The sequence below is a fragment of the Phascolarctos cinereus genome, unplaced genomic scaffold (assembly GCF_003287225.1).
Source record: "Phascolarctos cinereus isolate Bilbo 61053 unplaced genomic scaffold, phaCin_HiC Scaffold_5;HRSCAF=322, whole genome shotgun sequence".
Lineage (NCBI taxonomy): Eukaryota > Metazoa > Chordata > Mammalia > Diprotodontia > Phascolarctidae > Phascolarctos > Phascolarctos cinereus.
In genome coordinates, this window is record NW_027555958.1 from 101990293 (window position 1) to 102011472 (window position 21180).

Sequence of the window (21180 nt, forward strand, 5' to 3'; positions counted from 1 at the left end):
ACATACTTCACCATCTAGAATAGATGATAACCTCTCAGTTTCTAACATTTTTTAAGAGTCTGATTCCTGATAAGACAATGCTCATTTTTGTTTCTGGGGACAAAAATCTGACATTTTGAACTTGCCTCTGCCATCCTTGTAACGTTATCTACAGTGAACCAAAAGCCAGTGAGGCTGAGGTTTTTAGTTTTACTTTTAAGAAACTACAAGTTAGTAATATTTTCCATTTCTAAGTTAGTAAGCTCTAGAGAAATATCCGCGTTAAGTCCTAAGTATTGGCTGACCCTTTAAAGCATCAATGTTTTATGCAAATCAGACTCAGTACTTAATGATTTTTCAAGATACCAAGAGGAACCTATTTATAGGAAACAAATATGAGTTTGGGATTTTCTTCCCCATTATCTGAGGACCTTTGTTACCTTACTTTTCAACCACCCCAAAGCATCAAGGTAGGAGCAAAGATCTGTCCTCTGCCAACACCTTCCTGCATGATTTTTGGGTTGTGTCCTAAATCCTGCTCTGCAGGCTTTCTTTTCAAAATGGGGGTAAGAGCTAGTAAACCTAATCCAGATGGCTCTTATGAAAAGAATGGGAAAGTGCTATAAAGTGTGAAGTAGTATTTTTAACAGAAGGGCAATGTTAGAGCACTGATTTGGGAACCAGACCTGGTTCTCCTCGTTATGTGACTTCGGACAAAATCTGCAAGATGAGGGTTTTACAGTACATGAACTCTTCTTAAGTTCTAAACATTGGTAAATCTCAATCTCCCTGGGCCTCAAGTTTACTCATTAGATGATGTGATGTTTAAGGTACCTTCCAGCTATAAAGCTATAATCATAGGACTAAATTATCTCCCAAATCTTTTGCAAATTCTGTGAACCTATGATCCAATCCCATGGTACTAGTGCCTAGAAATGAGGGGAACATAAAAGCTATTACATTTGAAAGTCCTTTCTATTAGCTCTCAGGTGTAGCAGTTTCAATACATAAAGCTAGTATTTGCAGTAAAATGTTATGGTTTTGGTCTACATAAGTACTAAAAAGAACTAGTTATGTCACATTTGGCAAATCACAACCTCCGTGGGCCTGGGTTTCATCACCTGTAGAAAAATGTTCATCTGTGACTTAAGAACCACCAATCTATTAGTTATTTTATCTCAACATAGGCCCAGATGGACCCAATATAATATTCGTGGAGGGAAATATCAAAAAGTCTAATTGAGTGGGAGAAAAAGATGAAAACTCTTAAATATGTCATCAGTAATTACTATGAGAAGGGAAAATAAATCAAAATTGAATTATGAATACAGAAAGAAAACCCATTAGATATGATTTGATTGTATTTTATTTAGATAAATGAAAACCTACCCTAAAAAACAAAACTACAAATATCTTGTAACCCAGTGCCTTGGAATAGAGGAATCTGCAAAGCTTGAAGCTTAAATCCAAGTTAAAGTTAATAGCCCTCAGTTGAATACTTGTAGTTCTTCAGACCAAGGCAATATATTGGAACAAACTATCTGTTACAGAGACATCTAATTTGTACCATTAATAAAATAATCTCAGGGCACCATTTCACAGCCCTCAGTAACAAGAAATGTCAAGTTTACAATAGTTGCGCTTTCTAATGTACAAGCTTTCATGTTGATATATATGTATATATAAAAGCAAGGTTAGGCACTTGCTCCCCAACTCCTACAGACAATTTACATTAGCTAAAGCTAGCCTTGAGGTCTAAACAGGATTTACATTACACATTGACAGCAGCTTTAAAAATTCTATCAAAATTGCAGCTCATGCTACTGATGTTCATTTTTACCTGCTGCAGCTGTGACAATATGGCTTAGCGGATACGGGTATACAATATTTATTTTTTAAAATGTCCCCTGACACATTCAGGTATTGGTACAAAAACGCAAAGCATATATAACTTCTGGAGAATGGGTTTTGATGACTGCAATTTTCCAAAGTTGAGGTAATCAGGGGAAAAACATGGTATGAAGGTATTTACTTAAAAAATGAAACTATTTTACTGATTTTGCACGAGTTAGGCAATTCCATACCCATGTTTGAGCAAAGCAAAGAAATTCTATTTTAGAAAGGAGGAATACATATATTCAATATTCAGGACTCTGACACAATACCAGTTCTGATATCCTTAAATACATTGTCTTTTTCTGATATGAGCAAGCAAATGGAATTTTTTTTGTTTCATTGGTTTAGGAAATTCCTAAATGAGGAAACTCCCTTTACTGACTGGGTAAGCCTCTTCTCTGCAGTTTATGTTCTTAGATGGCTGGCTAAAGCACTGAGAGGTTACAGTGATTTACCCAGTCACAAAAGCAACATATATGGCAGGACTAAAACCCTGGTCTTCCTAACTCCAGGCCATCCTTCTATCCACTACTCTGTACAGCCTCTTATAAAATTTTATCTCCCTGAATATATTAAAGGCCATTATTCATTATTTAGTATGAAACGCCCTAGGGTGAATAGCAAAATTTTGTGGCTAATTTTTCTTGAGCAGCCATACTTGCTCACAACAGCAACAGAAATCGCTTCCAGTTTTAAAAGTAACAAACTTTAGCAGTAAATTGCACAGGGAAAGGAGAGACTTTTTAGCCAAGTGGATTTGCAGGTCTTAGTTCTCCAACTGTTAGATATTTAATGTTCATATTAGACAGTAATTTGGAAAATGGAAAAACACTACACAGATATAAAAATAGTAAGATATTACACGTGACAATTATGTTATGACAAAAGGCCTCCAACGTTCGAAGCTTTCATGCTAATTTGCATGAAAGATCATAATTGGAAGTATTGACATTTTCCCAAATTCCTTAGTTATTAGCCCAGGTAGTTCTTATTTATGAGGCTTCTTAAAATCTTTTCCCAGAATAACCCATTTGCTTTTAAGTGAAGATGTTACTGTGCCCCAGAAAACTGAATAACTTTCAAGAAATCACCACCAGATGGTAGAATTGCATCAATAATGCCTGCTCAGTAAGTGGCGAATCTTTAGCTTCCTAAATGGTAAAGACCTCCTAAGGAAAGAACTGTCACTTAAACACAGATTTTAAATATGCAGTCCAGACTTCTGTAAAACAGCCATCTTTTAAATTGGTGGTGTGATCCCTCTTGATACATTCAGAGCTTAGTAGTTCAAGCCTACCTGGTTTGATTAGTATAATGACCCAAATACTTAAAAAGTTAGTCCCAGGTTTCCTACATTCTAATAAGACGAACAAACCTAAGTGTGAGCAAATATTTTATTTAAATCACTTGTCAAATCACAGTTTACCAAATGTATATGAACATAATGAAACACTGTTAAGACAAGTGGGCATATATATGGAAAAGACATAATCTGGTATCTATCAAAAACCACTTTCTAAAGAACTTGCCTTATTTCATGCTGTGTGTATGTGGATATGGTCCAAGATACAAGAACAACAGAATCCAAAAACTTAAAGCAATGTGTTTCTTTTCTTGGTATCATTAAAAACATTTTTTTTTGCTCAGTACTTAAGCACAGTCATGTCTAAACATTCATTCTGAAATAACCAAGGAAGGCCTAAAAACCGCAGAATTTGAAATTGTTGAGACTTCCTGCCAACTTTCACCAGAGCAAAATCCATCAATAAGCTAACTTTTTATGTTTCCACAAATTTTCACTCTGTGTTGAGTGAAAAAGCCCCTGTTTCAGAGTAATGACACAAATGGGGACATGAACATGAATGGATGTCTTAAGTAGGAATTGTACCTTTGGACTAGGAAGGTCTCTCATGAAAGCAGCAAATGAAGCCTCACTTAATTGTCTTCCTGTGGCTCAAAACTCCATAGTGCTTTACCATGGTCATGTGCACTTCACACTTCATATAATATGTGACAGAATATTTCCTTTAACCAGTAAGTGAAGGAAAATATACAATAAAAACAGAACAAGGTTTATTTAAGATATACATATAAATACATAAAGAATTACACTCCAGTTTTAGAAGCATTTTTTAAACTAAGATTTGGAATATGAGAAACTAAATGTTTCCAACTCCTCTCAAGGTTCAGAATTAAGGTCATTAAATCAGAAACATCACATGTTATCAAGTGAAAAAAAGAGAAATGTCTCAAAAAGAGGAAATGTTAACATCCAAACATAAAAGAATAACGAATATAGCTCCTGATGTCTCAGGGTTGTCAGGGGCTTTCTTGGAATGGCTTCAGGTAGTAAGACCTAATCTTCTGTTCTCACAGTTCAGGAACATTAGTCTTGAGTCTAATCAGCAGCAGCCTTCACTTTCTTACATGGCCTTCTTCACATTCTGGTCCTACGACACACATTCTGAATTAACTACAGACAAAAGATAAAGAAGAGAAATAGCATCAGTAGATCCTTCTCTGTACTAAGACAATAAGGAATGAAAAAACAGTGTCTGAGGGTCCTCATTAATGATGAGCACCATAAATGAGGACCCAAAATAACTAAAACCCGCCTCCAACAAAAATTAGTGAGTTTTTTTGTGTAAATTTTCATTCATTTTAAATTTAAATACAAAACAAGAAAAAAAAGAACATTTCTATGTACACAGCAGAATGTAAGAGGGAATTCAACATAAAACAATAAATTTCCATAAACCTATATAATAAATACTATGTATTGTTTTCAAAGCTAATCAGCTTTTCTTTGCTTCCTTCTATGTTTTCTTTTGTTCTCTGTTGTGCACTTTTAATTTTTTCTCCCTCCCCCCCATTAGTGAGATTTTTTTGAAATAAAAACTCTTAGTACGCAAAACAGCTGACATCTAGTTTATAACTGCACTATTGTATACTATGAGTCTCATCACAACTCTCTGAAATTATGAGTACACATACATGTGCATAAGAAACACCTGGTCTATAAGGGCAATATTTTGCATAAGAGACACCTTGTTGGAGAAGTCTACAAAGCAATATTTACCTAATCAATCTTGAATTCTCTAAATTTTCAATTAACTGTAAAGATGTGGCAACTTCAATGTGTATGTAGCATTTTCTGCTTATTTATAAATATAAGAGTAGGTACAGGGTCTAGAAGTTAATTTTATCCTTTGCTTTTTTTGTCCTCTCAAAGTATAGTTCATTATTTTCCCCCAAAATATTTGGTGATCTTGAACCCTTTCTAATATCCTGAAATCTGATCTTGTAAGTCCAGAAAGTATCATCTCCAGCATGGATCCACGTTTTTACTTGATCTAGTCCAGAGATGTTAGTACATAAACTACAATATCCTTTTTTGCGAAAGCTTGCACAAGCATTTGCAAGGTGAAATTCTCCCAAGGACCCCATCAAATAGTGATTTTTGTCTTTGAGTGCATAGCAAACAAACTCCATGCCCCTTTTATCTGCCTCCCCTTTTAGGCAGCCTTCCTTTTAGCTTCTACTTTCTTATGTCTTCTATAGTTTCATGGGATTATTGATATGATTCAGCTCCAACAGCATATCTGCTGAGTCACTGAACAAGGCTATCATACTTAAAATACCAACAACGAAGAGACAAAATGAGTCTTAGCACCTTCTGCCCATTTCCCCTACAGAAGTGGAAAGGGATCACACAGAATGGATGATGACTATGTATTTCTTAGCTTTGCCTCTCCAGCACCTAAAGGAGTACCTTGCTAGGTGCTTTAAACATACTTCAAAATAAACTGGCCAAATAAAGATGATTATGTAAATCATCCCTTTCATGTAACAACTTTTTGTTTTTTATTAAGCTTTTGATTATTATTTTATTTTCTGAATAGCAGCTGACAAAATCTTATCTTTCTTAATTTTATAAACTTAAGTACAGGCCATTTGGAGTAGTGACCACAAAGCATGAAGCTACACTTTCTTTTGGACTGTGGCTATAAAAACTGGAATGTGTTTCTTAACGCCAAATACCTAATGATACAAAGATAAGAAAATATATAGCCTTTTCAGGTTGCCCTTCTCTGAATGCTCACTAGCCTACCGATGGAATTTAAAAATATGGTAAAACAACTAAGCTTAATACTCTAGCTGTGTTCTGGCTAGCACAGATTACATAAGAGTTATCTCCTTAATTCCTGGGAGATGGTCTATATATGCCTCTCTTAATATAGCCCAAGATTACTGTTGCTGTACATTACTGAAATCCAATAAAACCACTGGATCTTTTTCAGACAAAATGTTGTCTACCCACAACTTCCCTTTTCTGTACTTTTAAAGTTGATTTTTTCATCTATAACTTTACATGTATGTATCCCTACTTAATTGATTGACCCCAAAGCTCTAGCACGCCAAGATTTTTTTGGATCCTATCACCCAATTCCAAGTGATTGAAAAATAAAGCAGCACAGATCCAGTGCAGAAGCTTGGGGCGCTACCAGAGACCTCGAACAGCCTGCACAGCCTAGTGCTTCCTCCCCACCCCCATTCCCTTTCCTATTTCCTGACCATTCTGTGAGACTGCAGAGAACTCTAGGCTCCAAGGCCTGCAAAAGCACTTCTCGAATACTTGAAGCATACATACCCAGAACACCCCCATCTCAAAGGCATCTTCATTTGCAAAATTTTTAAACTAAAGGTCTGGGAAATGACTTGCCCAAAACCACACAGATACTCTAAATCAAGGCTTCTTAAACATTTTCCATTCTCAACCCCTTCAGCAACCCTGTATGAGGTCTCGACCCACAGTTTAAGAAGTGCTGCTCTAAATCTAAATCCAGTATTCTTTCCATTGAAACACAATGCCTCCCCTCCCCCCATATCTAAATTTTAGAGAGCAGTTATCTTAGGGCACAGGTGATTCTACTCAATTTTTTCATTTGTACTCTGGGCCCTATGACACAGGAAAACTTGAGTAGTTGGGTAGGTCAAAACTTTGGAAGGGGAAAGGATCACAGAATTAGGGAGGCAGCTGTTTTTGGTAAAATACAGCCCAGGTCCTGTATCTCCACCCATCCCCTTTCTTCTACCTCTAGACTGGGCAATCTCGGGTCTTAATCACCTCATACACAGCTCCTTCCACAAGAAAAGTGGCAGAACTTAATGAGGTAGGCTTTGTCCAGCTTCCTCTCTCAGTTACCAGACCAAACGGGAATGACTCTACCCATGTCCCATTACTGTAACTGACCTCACCATCAGGCCCTACCCCCTGTCTTCCTCCTAAGACGAATATAACTTCCCAAACTTGGGGCAATTTCCACCCTGTAGTTAAAAGAGTCGTCTATTCCAGTTACAATTTCAGAGAATGGAATCTGAAAACTATAGACCAGTGACACTGATTTCTAATGCTGGAAAAATTCTGGAACTTAAAGGAATGTGAATATTTAGAAAGGAAAATGGTAATCTTGAAGTCTGAAAAGGAAGCAATGAACAAATGGGGTGAGAATAGCCTTATTTCCTTTTTTGATCAGGGTCAAGGGAATGCTGTAGATAGAGTTAACTTAATAGCTTCTAGCAAAGAATTTAATAAAGATTTCTCATGATATTCTACGGATAAGCTGAAGAGATAGACTAAATGGTAGTACAGTTAGACCAGTGAATAATTGTCCCAAGAGACAAGAAGATTAAAAGCAGTCAATCAGACATCTCAGGAGCTGTCTAGCCAAAGTCCTTAAAAAACACTTAAATTCTTCTTTCCCAAAAGGGCTTGCAGCAAGTCCCAGATCAATTCGCCTAGGAGTAAAGTTAACAAAAGACAGCCCCAGGGCTACACCACAGCTTCCTAGCTCATAATAGTCCCAGCTAGAATTGTGGGAGTGTGGGAAGTTATCCCAGGCCTCCCTCAATTCCACCACGAAAACAGCCAAATCCCAAAAGAGAAGTCATTAATGGGTTGATTTCAACTTGAAGTAACATTTGTTTGTGCCTGACCCTGTACTGCTTAAGTTTTATCATCAGTAACTTGGATAAAGGATAGATGCTATGTTTTATCAAATTTTCAGAAACATAAACCTAGGAGAGATAGCTACACATCAGATATCAAGTCAGGATCAAAAATATCAACAGACTAGAAAATTAAAATAAATCTAATTAAAGAATAGGGATGACTTATACTTGTATTAGAAAAAAATCAAGCACACACATACAAAGTATGTGGGAAGAATGGCTGGAGAGTTGTTTATCTGAAAAAGCTATAGAGTTGGAGGGAAGTAGATGGGGTAGGGGAGAGTAACCTAACACAAGCTTGAAGATCTTTATGAGAAGCACAGGACAGAGGGTGTATAGTCCTACTGTATTCAAAGTGGTAGGGGGGCAAAAGAAGAAGGCCAGGAGTCCAGAGAGACCTAGGCTCAGGTCTGACACTAGCTCTACAACCATGAGCAAGTCACTTATTTAATCTCTGGGTCTGAGTAACTTCCTTTATAAATGAGGATAGTGATAGTATATACCTTGTAAAGAAAAACATTTTTGGAAAGACTTAAGATCTATGATCAAACATAATTCAAGGTCTTATAAAGAATGCTTCTATCTACCTTTTAACAGAATGATAAACTCAAGGTGAAGAATGATACATATTTTTGCATTGAGGTGAATCTGGGGATTTATTTTGCTTGACTATGCCTACGCGTGGATTTGTTATTTTTGTTTTCCCATTTGAGGATGGGACCATCAGGTGGAAAGGGGAATTACTGAAAAGGTTGTTACCAAAAAAAGCACTCACAGGGGCAGCTAAGTGGTGCCAGCCCTGAAGTCAGGAGGACCTGAGTTCAAATCCGGCCTCAGACCAAATACTTGACACTTACTAGCTGTGTGACCCTGGGCAAGTCACTTACCCCAATTGCCTGAATAAACAAACAAATAAACAAATAAAACAGAAAAAGTACCCAAAAATTAAAGCAAAAAGATCACTGAAAATCTTTTTAAATGTGCAGAAAACAGAAATTCAAAAGGAAACATAAACAGAACAGCTTTGAAAGAAACAGGACGAATTTACTAATATATTTTTGAAATCAAGTACTGTATCCACATTCATGGTTTCATATGTAATCTATTTTGCATGGGGAAATTTTTTTGTGTGTGTTGAAGTTTAAAAAATAAAAAAATTTAAATAAGCAAAAATAATATCATGTACTTAAGAGGAGCTGTTGTTCAACAATGCTGTTCAAGATCATGTAAAAGGCTTCAAAACCCTTAAAGCACTGATTGTCTAAAGGTAAGTAATTTTTATTCTGACCACCTGGTCAAACCCTATCTAGGTTGTTGTATTCAGTTTTTAGTATCGCTACATTTGAAATTATGGATGAGATGGGGAACATCAAGAGAAAGGTAGCCAGGATATTGAAAACCATGCCATACTTGTAATGGTTGAAGATCCTGGAAATGTGCAACTTATGGAAGAGAAGACACAGGCAAAAAATCTACATCTATGATCAAGTATTTGACAGACTATGAAGTAGAAGAGAGATTTGACTTTTTTTTTTCTCTCAGAGAACAGAATCAGGCAATATAGGAAGTTACAAAGAGAAAAATTTAGGCTTGAGTAAAGAAAAACAATTAGAACCAACCAAAAATGGGAGAGTGCTGGTTCAGGAAGTAATAGGTTTATACAGACAGATCTTTAAGACAAGGCTAATTGAGTGAGCTATAGGATTCAGTTATAGGCTGGAAGAGATGACTTTTAAGGCCCCCTTCAATTCTGAAATTTGTAGATTCTATGGGACTTGGGCTCAAATCTGCACCTAATACATCTGTGTGACCATGTCAACTCACTCTACCCTTCTCAGCATCATTTTGCTCATCAGTAAAATGGGAGTAACAATATCTGAGGCATGCACTTTACAGAGTTATAAGTTTTAATACTTTGTGAACGATATACCAAACAATAAAAAAAAAACATGTTTATCATCAATGAAGGGAGCTCCCAAAGAAGAATTTCTACCAATGCAGATAGGCTCTTTTCTCTGCCCCTCATACTCTTAAGAGTTGCTTGAAGCTCTGAAAGGTTAAGGAGCCTTCCCAGAATCACCATGTCAGCATGGGACAGAAGCAGGATTGAAACTTAGGTGGTTCCTCACTCTATAGTCCAGGGCTTAGTAAACTTTCACTCACAACCCCTTCAGCACTACTTAAACTGTGAGTCATAACCCCACATGGGCCGTCAGGAGTCTAGACCAACTCTCTCTCCCCACTGTGCTGCCACCCAACTTCTCACTGAGCAACATGAATATAAACCTATTCACAAAAACCATACCTGTGGAGGGCAAAAAAAAAACAAAACACAGTAAGCAAAGTAAGTGCCGGAAGAATGGAAAATGAACAAATAATGATATACATAATTCTGTCATAATAAATGACCAATGAAAAATGCAGAAAATTGAGACATAAACCCTGATAGATGGGAATAAGCAGAACCAGGAATACAATGTTCCAAACAACTTAAAAACACTACAAGGTAGCCTGACATATTAATTGCAGTAGCCATCCTTGGTTCCAGAGAACAGACTACAATTCCCCCCTCAGAAACAAAGTGGGAAACTACAAGAAGCACATACCATTAGAAAATGTTGTTTTCTTTGTCATTTTTGTTAAGTGTTAGTTTTTTTGCTTTTCTCACAGGGGTGGGTTCAATGGCAGGAAGGCCATTTTTAATACAAAACACAACGGCATCAATAAACCATTAAAAATGAAGCAGAAATGTCAGCTTATTGTCATTCATATGCTATTTTAGGATGACAGAAATTTGCTTTATAGCAACCAACAAAACCAAGTCAGATAATTTCTTTTCACAGCTCATTCAAAAATTAATTTTACTTCTCAGAACCAGACTGAATGGCTTAGGGAGAAAACCTGAGGCACGACATGTCCATTACCTAATTCATTTCTTACAATGCCTCGAGGCCTTTGATTGCATATTTAAATAGGCCAAATTTAGTGTTGTAAATAACAATGTCAAAGATTCATTCATTCATTGTCATTACTGGGACCACACAGCAAAGATTACTGTTGCTCTTTATCCTCAGTAAAAAATAACACAAGCTGGGATTTTTAAAAGAATGTTTCAGATGGGATTAGACTCTGGTAGAAGCATGGCTATGTATGTCCTAGAGTAGGGGATCAAGACTGTCACTTGAACTTTTTGAGCTCCCTCTTCCTCAAGGTTGTAAACAGTCATATGACTATTGTGAACAAATTAGAATATACATAAAATTTTACATGTATAACAAACATGGAATGTTATTTTACAAGAAAAAAGGCACTGTACTTACATTATGCCTCAGGAATCCTTAAGTGCCGACTTTGGTGGAGACTCACAAGGCTCATCATGTTTATGTACCTCCTCTTGTGTCTGTGTTTTGGTATCTTCTACTGACTGGTTATAAATTTCTTTTTCTCCCTTTAGTGCTAGTCTTTCTTGGTATTCCAGACCCTGGACAGTTTCCTTTAGTTTTGGTCCATTTGAATCTATGGACTCTTTGCATAGGTCATTACTTTCCCCTGGTACTAATTTTGGATCATCTGAGTGGTCACTTGCAATGTCATCTTCAGTTTCTCCTTTAGGTACTTCTCCTGATGTCGCACTGTCAATTTCTGGCTCAGTCTTTGTTTCAATGGCTTCTTTTTTCCCTTCTAGCTGTGGTACTGTTTCTTCATGCTGCTGCTCACCTGACTTTAAATCAGGTATCTGTACCTCAATGGCCACTATCTTTTCAGAACCTTCAGAAACAGAGACTTCTTTGTAAATACCAGAAATTACTGGCGCATCTGGAATTTGCTCAACAGTTGCTGGCCCTAAGTTTTCAGTTGGAACAGATTTAACTTCACTTTCATTTCTTTCAGACACATGTATAATATCCTCCTCTTCAGATTTTCTTATCTGAGCCTGCTCCTCTGCATTAAGTCCAGAAGTCTGAGTGTCTAGATCTTTGGCACTAACAAACTGATCAACAGCAGTCTGAATAACATTTTGCACAATTTTGGTACTCTGGGTTTTGATGGTCAAAATATCATCTTCATCCTTTCCAAGTTCTACTTGGGTTAGAGTTGGTTTGACTTCCTGAGAAACAACTTCAACACTGGCTGCATCTGACAGTTTCTGGGACTCTTCCTCTGGTCTTTTCAGGAAGCCAGAGCTTTTGATAGTCTCTGTAATAGCAGACACCACCACTGTTTTTGCTTTTTTTTGAAGTACAGACTCTGTGAGAGAATGCTTTTCCATGAGTACTGCTTGGTCTGTAGCAGAGTCTTGCATACTTTCAGAGGGTATTTTTTCAGTTACTAATTGAACATTTACAGAATCCAGAGTTTCAGCTGATGTTTCTGAAAGCTTTACAGCTTCTGCTACAGCCTTCTCTACTATTGCTGCTGCTGTTAATGGCAAAGATGCTTCTTGAGCCTCAGACCTCTGAACTTTGAGAACTTCAGAGGACGCTATCTCTTCCTGAACCCGAGACCTCTTCCTCCACTGATGCTGGGCAAGAACTGATCTGAAGTTCAACCTTTTCAGAATTGTTTTCATTCCAATTTGTCTCTTTCAGTAGATTTTTCATCTTTCAGTTCAACTTGGTCTATCTTTGTCTGATCAAGTAACTCCATCACTTCTGTGTCTAAAGAGACCTGTTCTTTTGCAGTCATCGTATCTTTCATTTCCTGATCAACAAAAGGTCCTGAATCTTGAACCACTTCAGTCCCTGAAAAGTTCTCTACCATTTGCACAAATATCTGTTCCTCAGTAGGTACTGGAACTTCTTTCACTTTAGATTGTTCTTTGTTTCCCTGTGAAGACTGGAAACCAGGACTTTCTGGAGGCTTATCACTTGATACAGTGACCACTGTTGTTTCTACAATTTCAGATCCTAATGCAGGTACAGAGTCACGAACATCTCTGCCTTCTTGCTGTTTTATACTTTGATCTTCAAAATGTACCACAAGAGTAACTTCATCTGTATTTATTTCAACTGGCGTTACCTGTTCCATTGGAATTTGTGATGTTTCAATACCTGTAGTCTCAGCTTGGTAAGTTGTGAAACTACTATATGATTTACATTCCTTCACCTCTATATTCCTTTCAACTTCCCTAATATCAAAGGTTTCTGAAGGTGTTTGTTCAATTATTTCTTGCTGCCCACCATTAATCATTATACCTTCAGATTTTGCTGCTTGTACCTGTTCCTGCATCTCAGCATGCATCATTTTACTGTTATCTAACACAGCTGCTTCTCCAATTTCTAAGTTGATCTCTTGGTGATCACCACTTTGTTCAGCTTTTTTCACATTCACTTTCTCTGGTATTTTAGCTTCAAGATTCTGAATTGTTAAAAGCGTGCCTCCTGAAACAACCGTTTCTGTAATCTCAGATTCTTCTGATTGCTTAACTTTTTCTATAACTGCCTGGATTATTTCCTGAGTTCGTTGCTTAAGAGCTTCTAAATCTGGTGTGTCATCTTCTACCTCCTGCACAGGCGTAGCTTCTTCTGTAGTATCAGGAGAGTCAGTCAACTGTGAAACTGCAGAAATCATTTCAGCAGTCTCTTCTGCACAGGAGGCTTCTGTTATTTCTGCTGCCTCTTCTGGTGCTGTCACTGCTTCAGAAGTTAACTCTAGCTCACTAACAATCGTGTCACTGCTAGTGTCTTTTACATCTGGCAAGGTTTTAGTACCAGGTACTTCAACAAAGACTTCTTTTTCAAACATCTCCTCAGCCTGCTGTTCCAGTTGATCTGCTTCTTCTTCAACAGGTTCTGTAATTTTAGCAGAAATCCAAGATGGTGACCTTTCTTCAATATTTGTAACTGCTCTCTCCCCCTCTACAACAGTCACACTAACTGCATGAACCAGTCCCTCAATGGTCTCCTCTGTTCCTGGACCTTCTACTTGTCCAGATTTCACCTCCTGCAGACTTGTTTTTGCTGCTTCAGTGTTTTTTGCTTGTTGGGCTTCAAGTTTCTCTTGTTCTGCTGCATCATACTCAGATAAAGGAACAACAGCTGGGATATCAGAATCATCTTCATTAACTCCCATCTGGTCTTCTTCAACAGGAACTTGTTCTTGTTTCCCATCTACCCTTTTCTTTCTTCGACCAGGAATGAGTTTCTTGATTGAAACCCAAGATTCTTCTTTCGCAGGTTCTACATCTGAAGCAGAATGTTCTATGCCAGAAACAGTTACAGATTCCTCATTTCTCTCTTCCATTTTTGATTTTGACTTTTTCCTTGGAGTAACTAATCTTTTAAATGACACCCATGTGGAAATGCCCTCGCCTTCAAGTGGGCTTCCAGCTAGTTCAGGGGAAGAATTTATCTGCCCTTGATCACCTTCATGGGAATGCATATGTGTTATTTCTGTCCCAGACTCTTTTTTTCCTACATCTTCTGTTTTCTGGGAATCTCCACTAACAACTTTAGACCCTCCTTCTTCATCAGAAGATGATGACTTCCTTGCTCTTTTCTTGGAAGATCCTACACAAATTAAGGCTTCCCAGGATACTGAAGTGTCAACTTTACGCTTTGGTTCTTCTGTCTTCTGATCATCCCCATGTCCTTTCATCTCTTCCTGATTATCAGAGACTGCACTTTCAGTTGAAGATAGAGTAGCACTCTTTACTTTCTCAACTTCATCTTCTTTGTCACTTTCAGAAAGCCTTCTAACACGTTTCTTGGGTGTCACCATCTTTTTAAAAGATGCCCATGGAGTAACACCTTCTCTCTTTCTCTCTCCATCTGAAGTAGTACCTTCTTCTTCAATCTCAACCTCTTGTGGTGCTTCTGTGATACCCTTCTCTACAGAGATAGCCTCAGCCAATTCTTCAGGGGATGAAGCAGAACTTTCACCCTTTTGTTCCTCTGGAGTTTCTGGAGAATCTACTGACACTTGTGTAAGCTCCCCTGATTCCTCTGGCTTTATTTCATCATCTCCTCGTTTCCCCTTATGTTTCTTTCCAGACAGTTTTTTTAAGCCAGTACCAGTAAAAAGTTTCTTTAATGGGCTTCCTTGCAATCTACTTCTTTCTTGTGAGGACAGTATTTCTACCTCATTTGTGATGCCCTCAGGTGGCTGACACAAAGCTGATTCTACAGGACTTAATTCAACTAGTTTAACGCAGTCATCTCCAGAGGCACCCACCAGTTCTTTGGTCTTGACCACCTTCTTTGTCACTTCAGCTTTCTGCAAATCTGCATTCGTTGCAGCTGCTGCAAGGAACAAAGACCCACCAACCTGTTCTGCCTCAGCACTCTGATCTTCTGTTTGCTCTTGCTCTTCCACAGTACTTACATGAACTTCTGCTACCGTCTCTACTTTTTCATCAAACACCTCTGTGGCTAAAGGAGCAGCTTTCTCTTCAGAAGATATTTGTGCTTCTTGAACTTGATCTTCAGGAGAACTATGTACTTTTTCATTCTCAGACACACTGGAATCTTTTATGCTTTCAATGGCCTCCTGAGGGGGTAGATGTTCAGAAACAGTTGACTGTTCAGTAGTATCCTCTTTCTTCCCTTCATAAATTTCAACTACATCTCCTTTCCCCACCTCTTGCTCCTTTTTCTTCTCAGAAATCTCTGGCTCATCCTCTTTAGATTTCCTAAAACTGGTCTTTTTTCTCCAGCCAGCCCAACCGAGACTGAAAAACTTTTTGAATGATGACATACTTTCAGATTCAGAAGATTTGTTGCCTACTTTCTCTGGTTTCTCTTCCTCAGAATCCTTGCCTTCCTCAGGATCGGCACTGTCTCTCTGATTTTCTTCATCTGTCCCAACTAACTGGGTCGATTCGGTCTCTTTAGGTAAAGCTTCATTTTCTAAACCAGAATCTTGATGCTCATCAGCTCCATTTGTTTCTACACCATCATCTTCATCTTTTTTGACTGTGAGTAATTCAACAGGGTCAGACTTATCATTCTTATCCTTTTTCACAGTAAATTTAAAGCCAACAAACTTAAACACCTTTTTAAATCCAACATCATTAGATTGTGATTCTGTAGGTTGCTCCAACTGTTCTATATTATCTTCTGACAAAGGCATTTGCTCAATTATTTCATGCACAGTCTCCTGAACATCCTGCACACTAGATGCTGACGTAGCTACCAGAGTATTATCCACATCATCTTTTTCAATCATGTTTTCAGAGTCTCTCTGTCCAACTGTTGGAAAAGAAAAGAAAAGAAAAGAAAATAGTTAAAATGATGATTCAATAGATAACCTGTTCATTTAAGATGCAAAACAATCGTAACTGACAATTAAGTCACACTGTAGTATATTTTAGTAAACTCTACACATGGATCATTCCAAGGTCATTTCTAAGCTAGTACTCTAACTCAACTTTCCAAGCAACTTGACAGATTCTCCAACGCCTTTGGGAATCTAGAAGTTCAAAGCACAATGTAATCTGTTCATCAAATGAAGGAATCTAGGTGAGTCATTTCTGACCTTCAGCAGAAGGAATGGAAATAGATATGTTTTCCCCAACCAAAACTATATTTTAAACTTGTAAAATGTTGATATTCCTCACTGTGGATCTGCCCTTTTCAGCATCAGCCTGGCAGCTCTGGAAGCAGAGGAGTAAGGAGGGTGGGAAGAATAGGAACAAAGTAAACATTATAAATTTTTAAAACATACAAACTAAAATAATGACACAATTCATTTACTTTGTTTCCTTTTAATCACTTCTCCATGGTATTAATCATAATTAACCATTAATTACAAGGTATTAATCACTATCACCATAGTCATTCTGAATTCAGGGTCTACATGTCTTCTGCAAACTCAATATATGTGCCAACCTAAATGGAAAGTCACAAAAAACATCTATGAAAATTCTGATTATAGCACTAAATACAGATTCTCAAATTTACAAATTAACCAAAGTGATCCTCAACACAGTGATCCTGAAACTCTTAAAACAAAAAGACTACTAAGTAAGTTTACTTTTCAATATCTTTCTTCCCTTTGAAATATTATTTACAAATTGATTTCTGCAAAGTTTCAGGTGATATAGACAGGTTTATTTTATAGAACTAACATTTGAGCTAAGAAGATGTTAGCACTAGTCCTATTTCCTCAAATTTAGGAAACTAATTCCCTGAGACATTGAGATTTACAAAAGAACACAAAGCTTTTTAGTAAAAGATCCTGGATTCAAATTCAGGCCTGATACTCATGCTACTCCCTACTCACTAGTTCTAAACAGCTGAAATTATTTTTTCTTTTTTTTTTTTTAGTGGTCATGTGCCATCAACACTTTAGATTCAAGTGCTGATTAACTAGGCTTTTGTATTTCCTTCATGGCTATGTCACCGATTCTTTCCACCTTTACCAGATCGCAGAAAAAAAGACAAGAATAAGAAAGTGAAATTAAGATGAAATGGAATTCACTACCTACCAGCAGTTCTGAAAACATATTGTATTAGGGAAAAGTTGTCAAAATGTCTTTGTATTTCTTTATATATTCTCCATCATCATAGATTTAATAGAGGAGAGATTGATAATGGCTTGAGAGATCTCATCAACTAACTCAGAACATTAAATGAAATGGAAGAGAATCCAGGAAAACAACGATGAACAGAAAAAAAATGACAAGGTCCTTTAAGAATAGTGTCAGGAAAACAGAAATACAAAGCAGTGACTTGCTCTCCCCCAAACCCCTTCAAATACCTGTTAAAAAAAGGCTCTAAACGAATTCTGAAGTAGCAGAATCCACAAAAAGACAGAGTGAAACAAATTTCCAGCCAAAGACAGCCTGGATGGTTGATCAGAAAGGTATATCACGCCCGGTGGAGAGAGGAGCGCAGCTCGGCCTGGGTGTGCAGCCCACAGCGAACCTGCAGCAGGCCTCAGAAGACTGAATCATGGGCAGTTGTGGCGGTTTCCAGACTTCTCAACCCACAAACACCAAAGACAACTTAGAAGGTCAGTAGGAAAAGTCTGTGTCTGCAGTGACAGAGAGAAGCGAGGTGGTCTCAACTCCAGCTCCTGAGCTAGGCCCCAGGGCGGCAGCCCACAGACTGAGGGGGAATCAAGTGGTTGATCAGAAGGGGATTGCAGGGATCTCTTTGCTGGTGCAGGATTCTCTTGCTTTGCCCATGCCTGGATCTAGGTCACAGTTCTGGGTGGTGGTCCTGGAGTGAGGAGGAATGCTGGCGTGGTGGAGCTTGTAGTGGCTGTGAAGAGGAAATCCTCATAGTTCCAAGACAGAAAAGAGTGCTTGTTGTCACTCACAGACAAGAGCACAGGCCAGGAAAGGAGTAAACACCTTGCTCCTTATCATACCACCTTGGAAGAACTGAAAAATTACAGGTCCCTACAAGTATCTCTGAAAACAGCTGTACAAACCCCTGAAGCTTGGGACAGTACATTCTCCACATTGGAAGCAGACTCTTACCTTAACAAAGAGTTTAAAACTCAAGTAATTGGCTAGGATCATGAGCAAGCAGCACAAAAAGAGTCAGACTATATTATCTTACTTTGGTGACAAAGAAGATCAAAATACACAACCAGAAGAAGACAACAAAGTCAAAGCTCCTACATCCAAAGCCTCCAAGAAAAATATGAATCAGTCCCAGGCCTTGGAAGAGCTCAAAAGGGATTTTGAGAAGCAAGTAAGAGAAGTAGAGGAAAAACTGGGAAGAGAAATGAGAGTGATGCAAGAAAATCATGAAAAACAAGTCAACAGCTTGCTAAAGGAGACCCAAAAAAATACTGAAGAAAATAACACCTTAAAAAATAGCCTAACCCAAATGGCAAAAGAGGTCCAAAAACCCAATGAGGAGAGAATGCCCTAAAAAGCAAAATTGGCCAAATGGAAAAGGAAGTCCAAAAGCTTACTGAAGAAAATACTTCCTTAAAAATTAGAATAGAGCAATTGGAAGCTAGTGACTTTATGAGAAATCAAGACACTGTAAAACAAATCCAAAAGAATGAAAAATTAGAAAACAATGTGAAATATCTCATTGGAAAAACAACTGACCTGGAAAATAGATCCAGGAGAGAGAATTTAAAAATTATTGGACTATCTGAAAGCCATGATCAAAAAAAGAGCCTAGACATCATCTTTCAAGAAATTATCAAGGAAAACTGCCCTGATATTTAGAACCAGAGGGCAAAATAGAAATTGAAAGAATCCACAGATCTCCTCCTGAAAGAGATCCCCAAAGGAAAACTCCTAGGAATATTGTAGCCAAATTCCAGAGTTCCCAGGTCAAGGAGAAAATATTACAAGCTGCCAGAAAGAAACAATTCAAGTATTTGGAAACACAATCAGGATAACACAAGATTTAGCAGCTTCTACATTAAAGGACGCAGGGCATGGAATATAATATTCTGGAGGGCAAAGGAGATAGGATTACAACCAAGAATCACCTACCCAGCAAAACTGAGTATAATCCTTCAGGGGAAAAAATGGTCATTCAGTGAAATAGAGGACTTTCAAGCATTCTTGATGAAAAGACCAGAGCTGAATAGAAAATTTGACTTTCAAATACAGACTCAAGTGGAACATGAAGAGGTAAACAGGAAAGAGAAATCATAAGAGACTTATTAAGGTTGAACTGTTTACATTCCTGCATGGAAAGATGATATTTAACTCATGAGACCTTTGTCAGTATTAGGGTAGTTGGAGGGAAAAATTATATGTATGTATAAGATAGATAGATAGATAGAGGCACAGGGTGAGTTGAAGATTAAGGGGTCATATCTGGAGAATAAAATTAAGGGTGAGAGAGGATTATACTGGGAGAAGGAAAAAGGGAGAGATAGAACGTGGTAAATTACCTCACAAAAAAACAGAAAAGAAAAAGCTCTTACAGTGGAGGGGAAGGGGAAGGTGAGAGGGAATGAGTGAATCTTATTCTCATAGGATTTGGCTTAAGGAGGGAATAACATACACATTCAATTGGGTATGGAAATCTGTCTTACCCTACAGGAAAATAGGGGGGGAAGGGGACAAGAGAGAAGGGGGATGATAGTGGGGAGAGCAGATTGGGGGAGGGAATAATCACAAGCAAACACTTCTGAGGGAGAGAGTCAAAAGAAAGAACAGAATAAATGGGGGGCGGAATAGGATTAAGGGAAATAGTTATTTTTTCACAACATGACTACTATGGAAGTGTTTTGCATAACCGCACATGTATAACCCATATTGAGTTGCCTGCCTTTTCAATGAGGGTGGGTGGGAAGGGAGGAAGGGAGAAAATTTGGAACCCAAAGTTTTAAATACACATGTTAAAAAAAAAAAAACTTTTCACATGCAACTGGAAATAAGAAATATAGGAAATGGGGTACAGAAATCTATCCTGACCTACAGGAAAATAAAGGGAAGAAAGGATGGAGGGGGACACAGACAGAAGGGAGGGCAGACTAGGGGAAGGGGTATTCAGAATGCATGCCATCTTGGGTTGGGGGGAGGGGAGATGGAGTGAAAATTTTGAACTCAAAATTTTGTGGAAGTGAATGTTGAAAACTGAAAATAAATAAATTTTTTAAAAAAAGAAAAGATTTAATCTGACAGTGGCACACAGTATAGACTGAAGGGAGAAACCATGGGAAGAAGACTGGAAGGAGAGGGGTTTCATCTGGCCACTACTGCAGGTGAGAGGTGATAATGTTCTTATTTAAAAGCCAACATTGAGAGTATCTACAATGAATAATTTTAATGCACAACTTTCAACTTTAAGGTTTTTTTTTAAATAAAAAGCATAGTTAAAATATTTTAAAAAGAAAGAAAATGAAGAAAAGAGAAGATTCAGAGAATCCCAGAAAGAAGTATATGAACTGATGTAGGCTGAAGTGAACAAGTACCAGGGGAACAATTCATACAATGATGCTAAGAAAAAAACACTGAATAATGTAAGAACTCCAATGTATTAACTAATAGCTGTCATGATTCCAGAAGACTGAAAATAATACATTTTTCCCACCTCCTGGCTGTGATGAGTGTAGGTACAGAATGGAACTTACATTTTGAGACACCATCAATATGTGCATTTGTTAATTTAAAAAAATTATTTGGTACTGGTTTAAAAAACAGGAAAAATTAGTGGAATACTCTAAATAGGAAGACTATAGAAGCGGTTATTAAACTCAATAAACCAGTATTCTATAAGCTCATGGACAAAAATTGTTTATAACTCCCTGTCTGACAAAAATTACTGGGAAAAATTTGGCATAGATTACATTGTGGTCATAATCTTAAACCACACACCACACTAAGCTCAAAACACACACACACACACACACACACACACACACACA

General features: G+C 37.7%; 1 protein-coding gene across 1 annotated transcript in view; it reads right to left on the reverse strand.

The window, feature by feature from the left end:
• Positions 1-12361: 12361 nt before the first annotated feature.
• The window catches only part of AKAP12 (A-kinase anchoring protein 12), a 119336-nt gene continuing 110517 nt past the window's right edge, over positions 12362-21180 (reverse strand). Inside the window, exon 5 of the mRNA XM_020986768.2 lies at positions 12362-16076. Within this exon, the coding sequence (XP_020842427.1) occupies positions 12454-16076 (3623 nt within the window). The 3' untranslated portion in view covers positions 12362-12453. The remainder of the gene's footprint in view (positions 16077-21180) is intronic.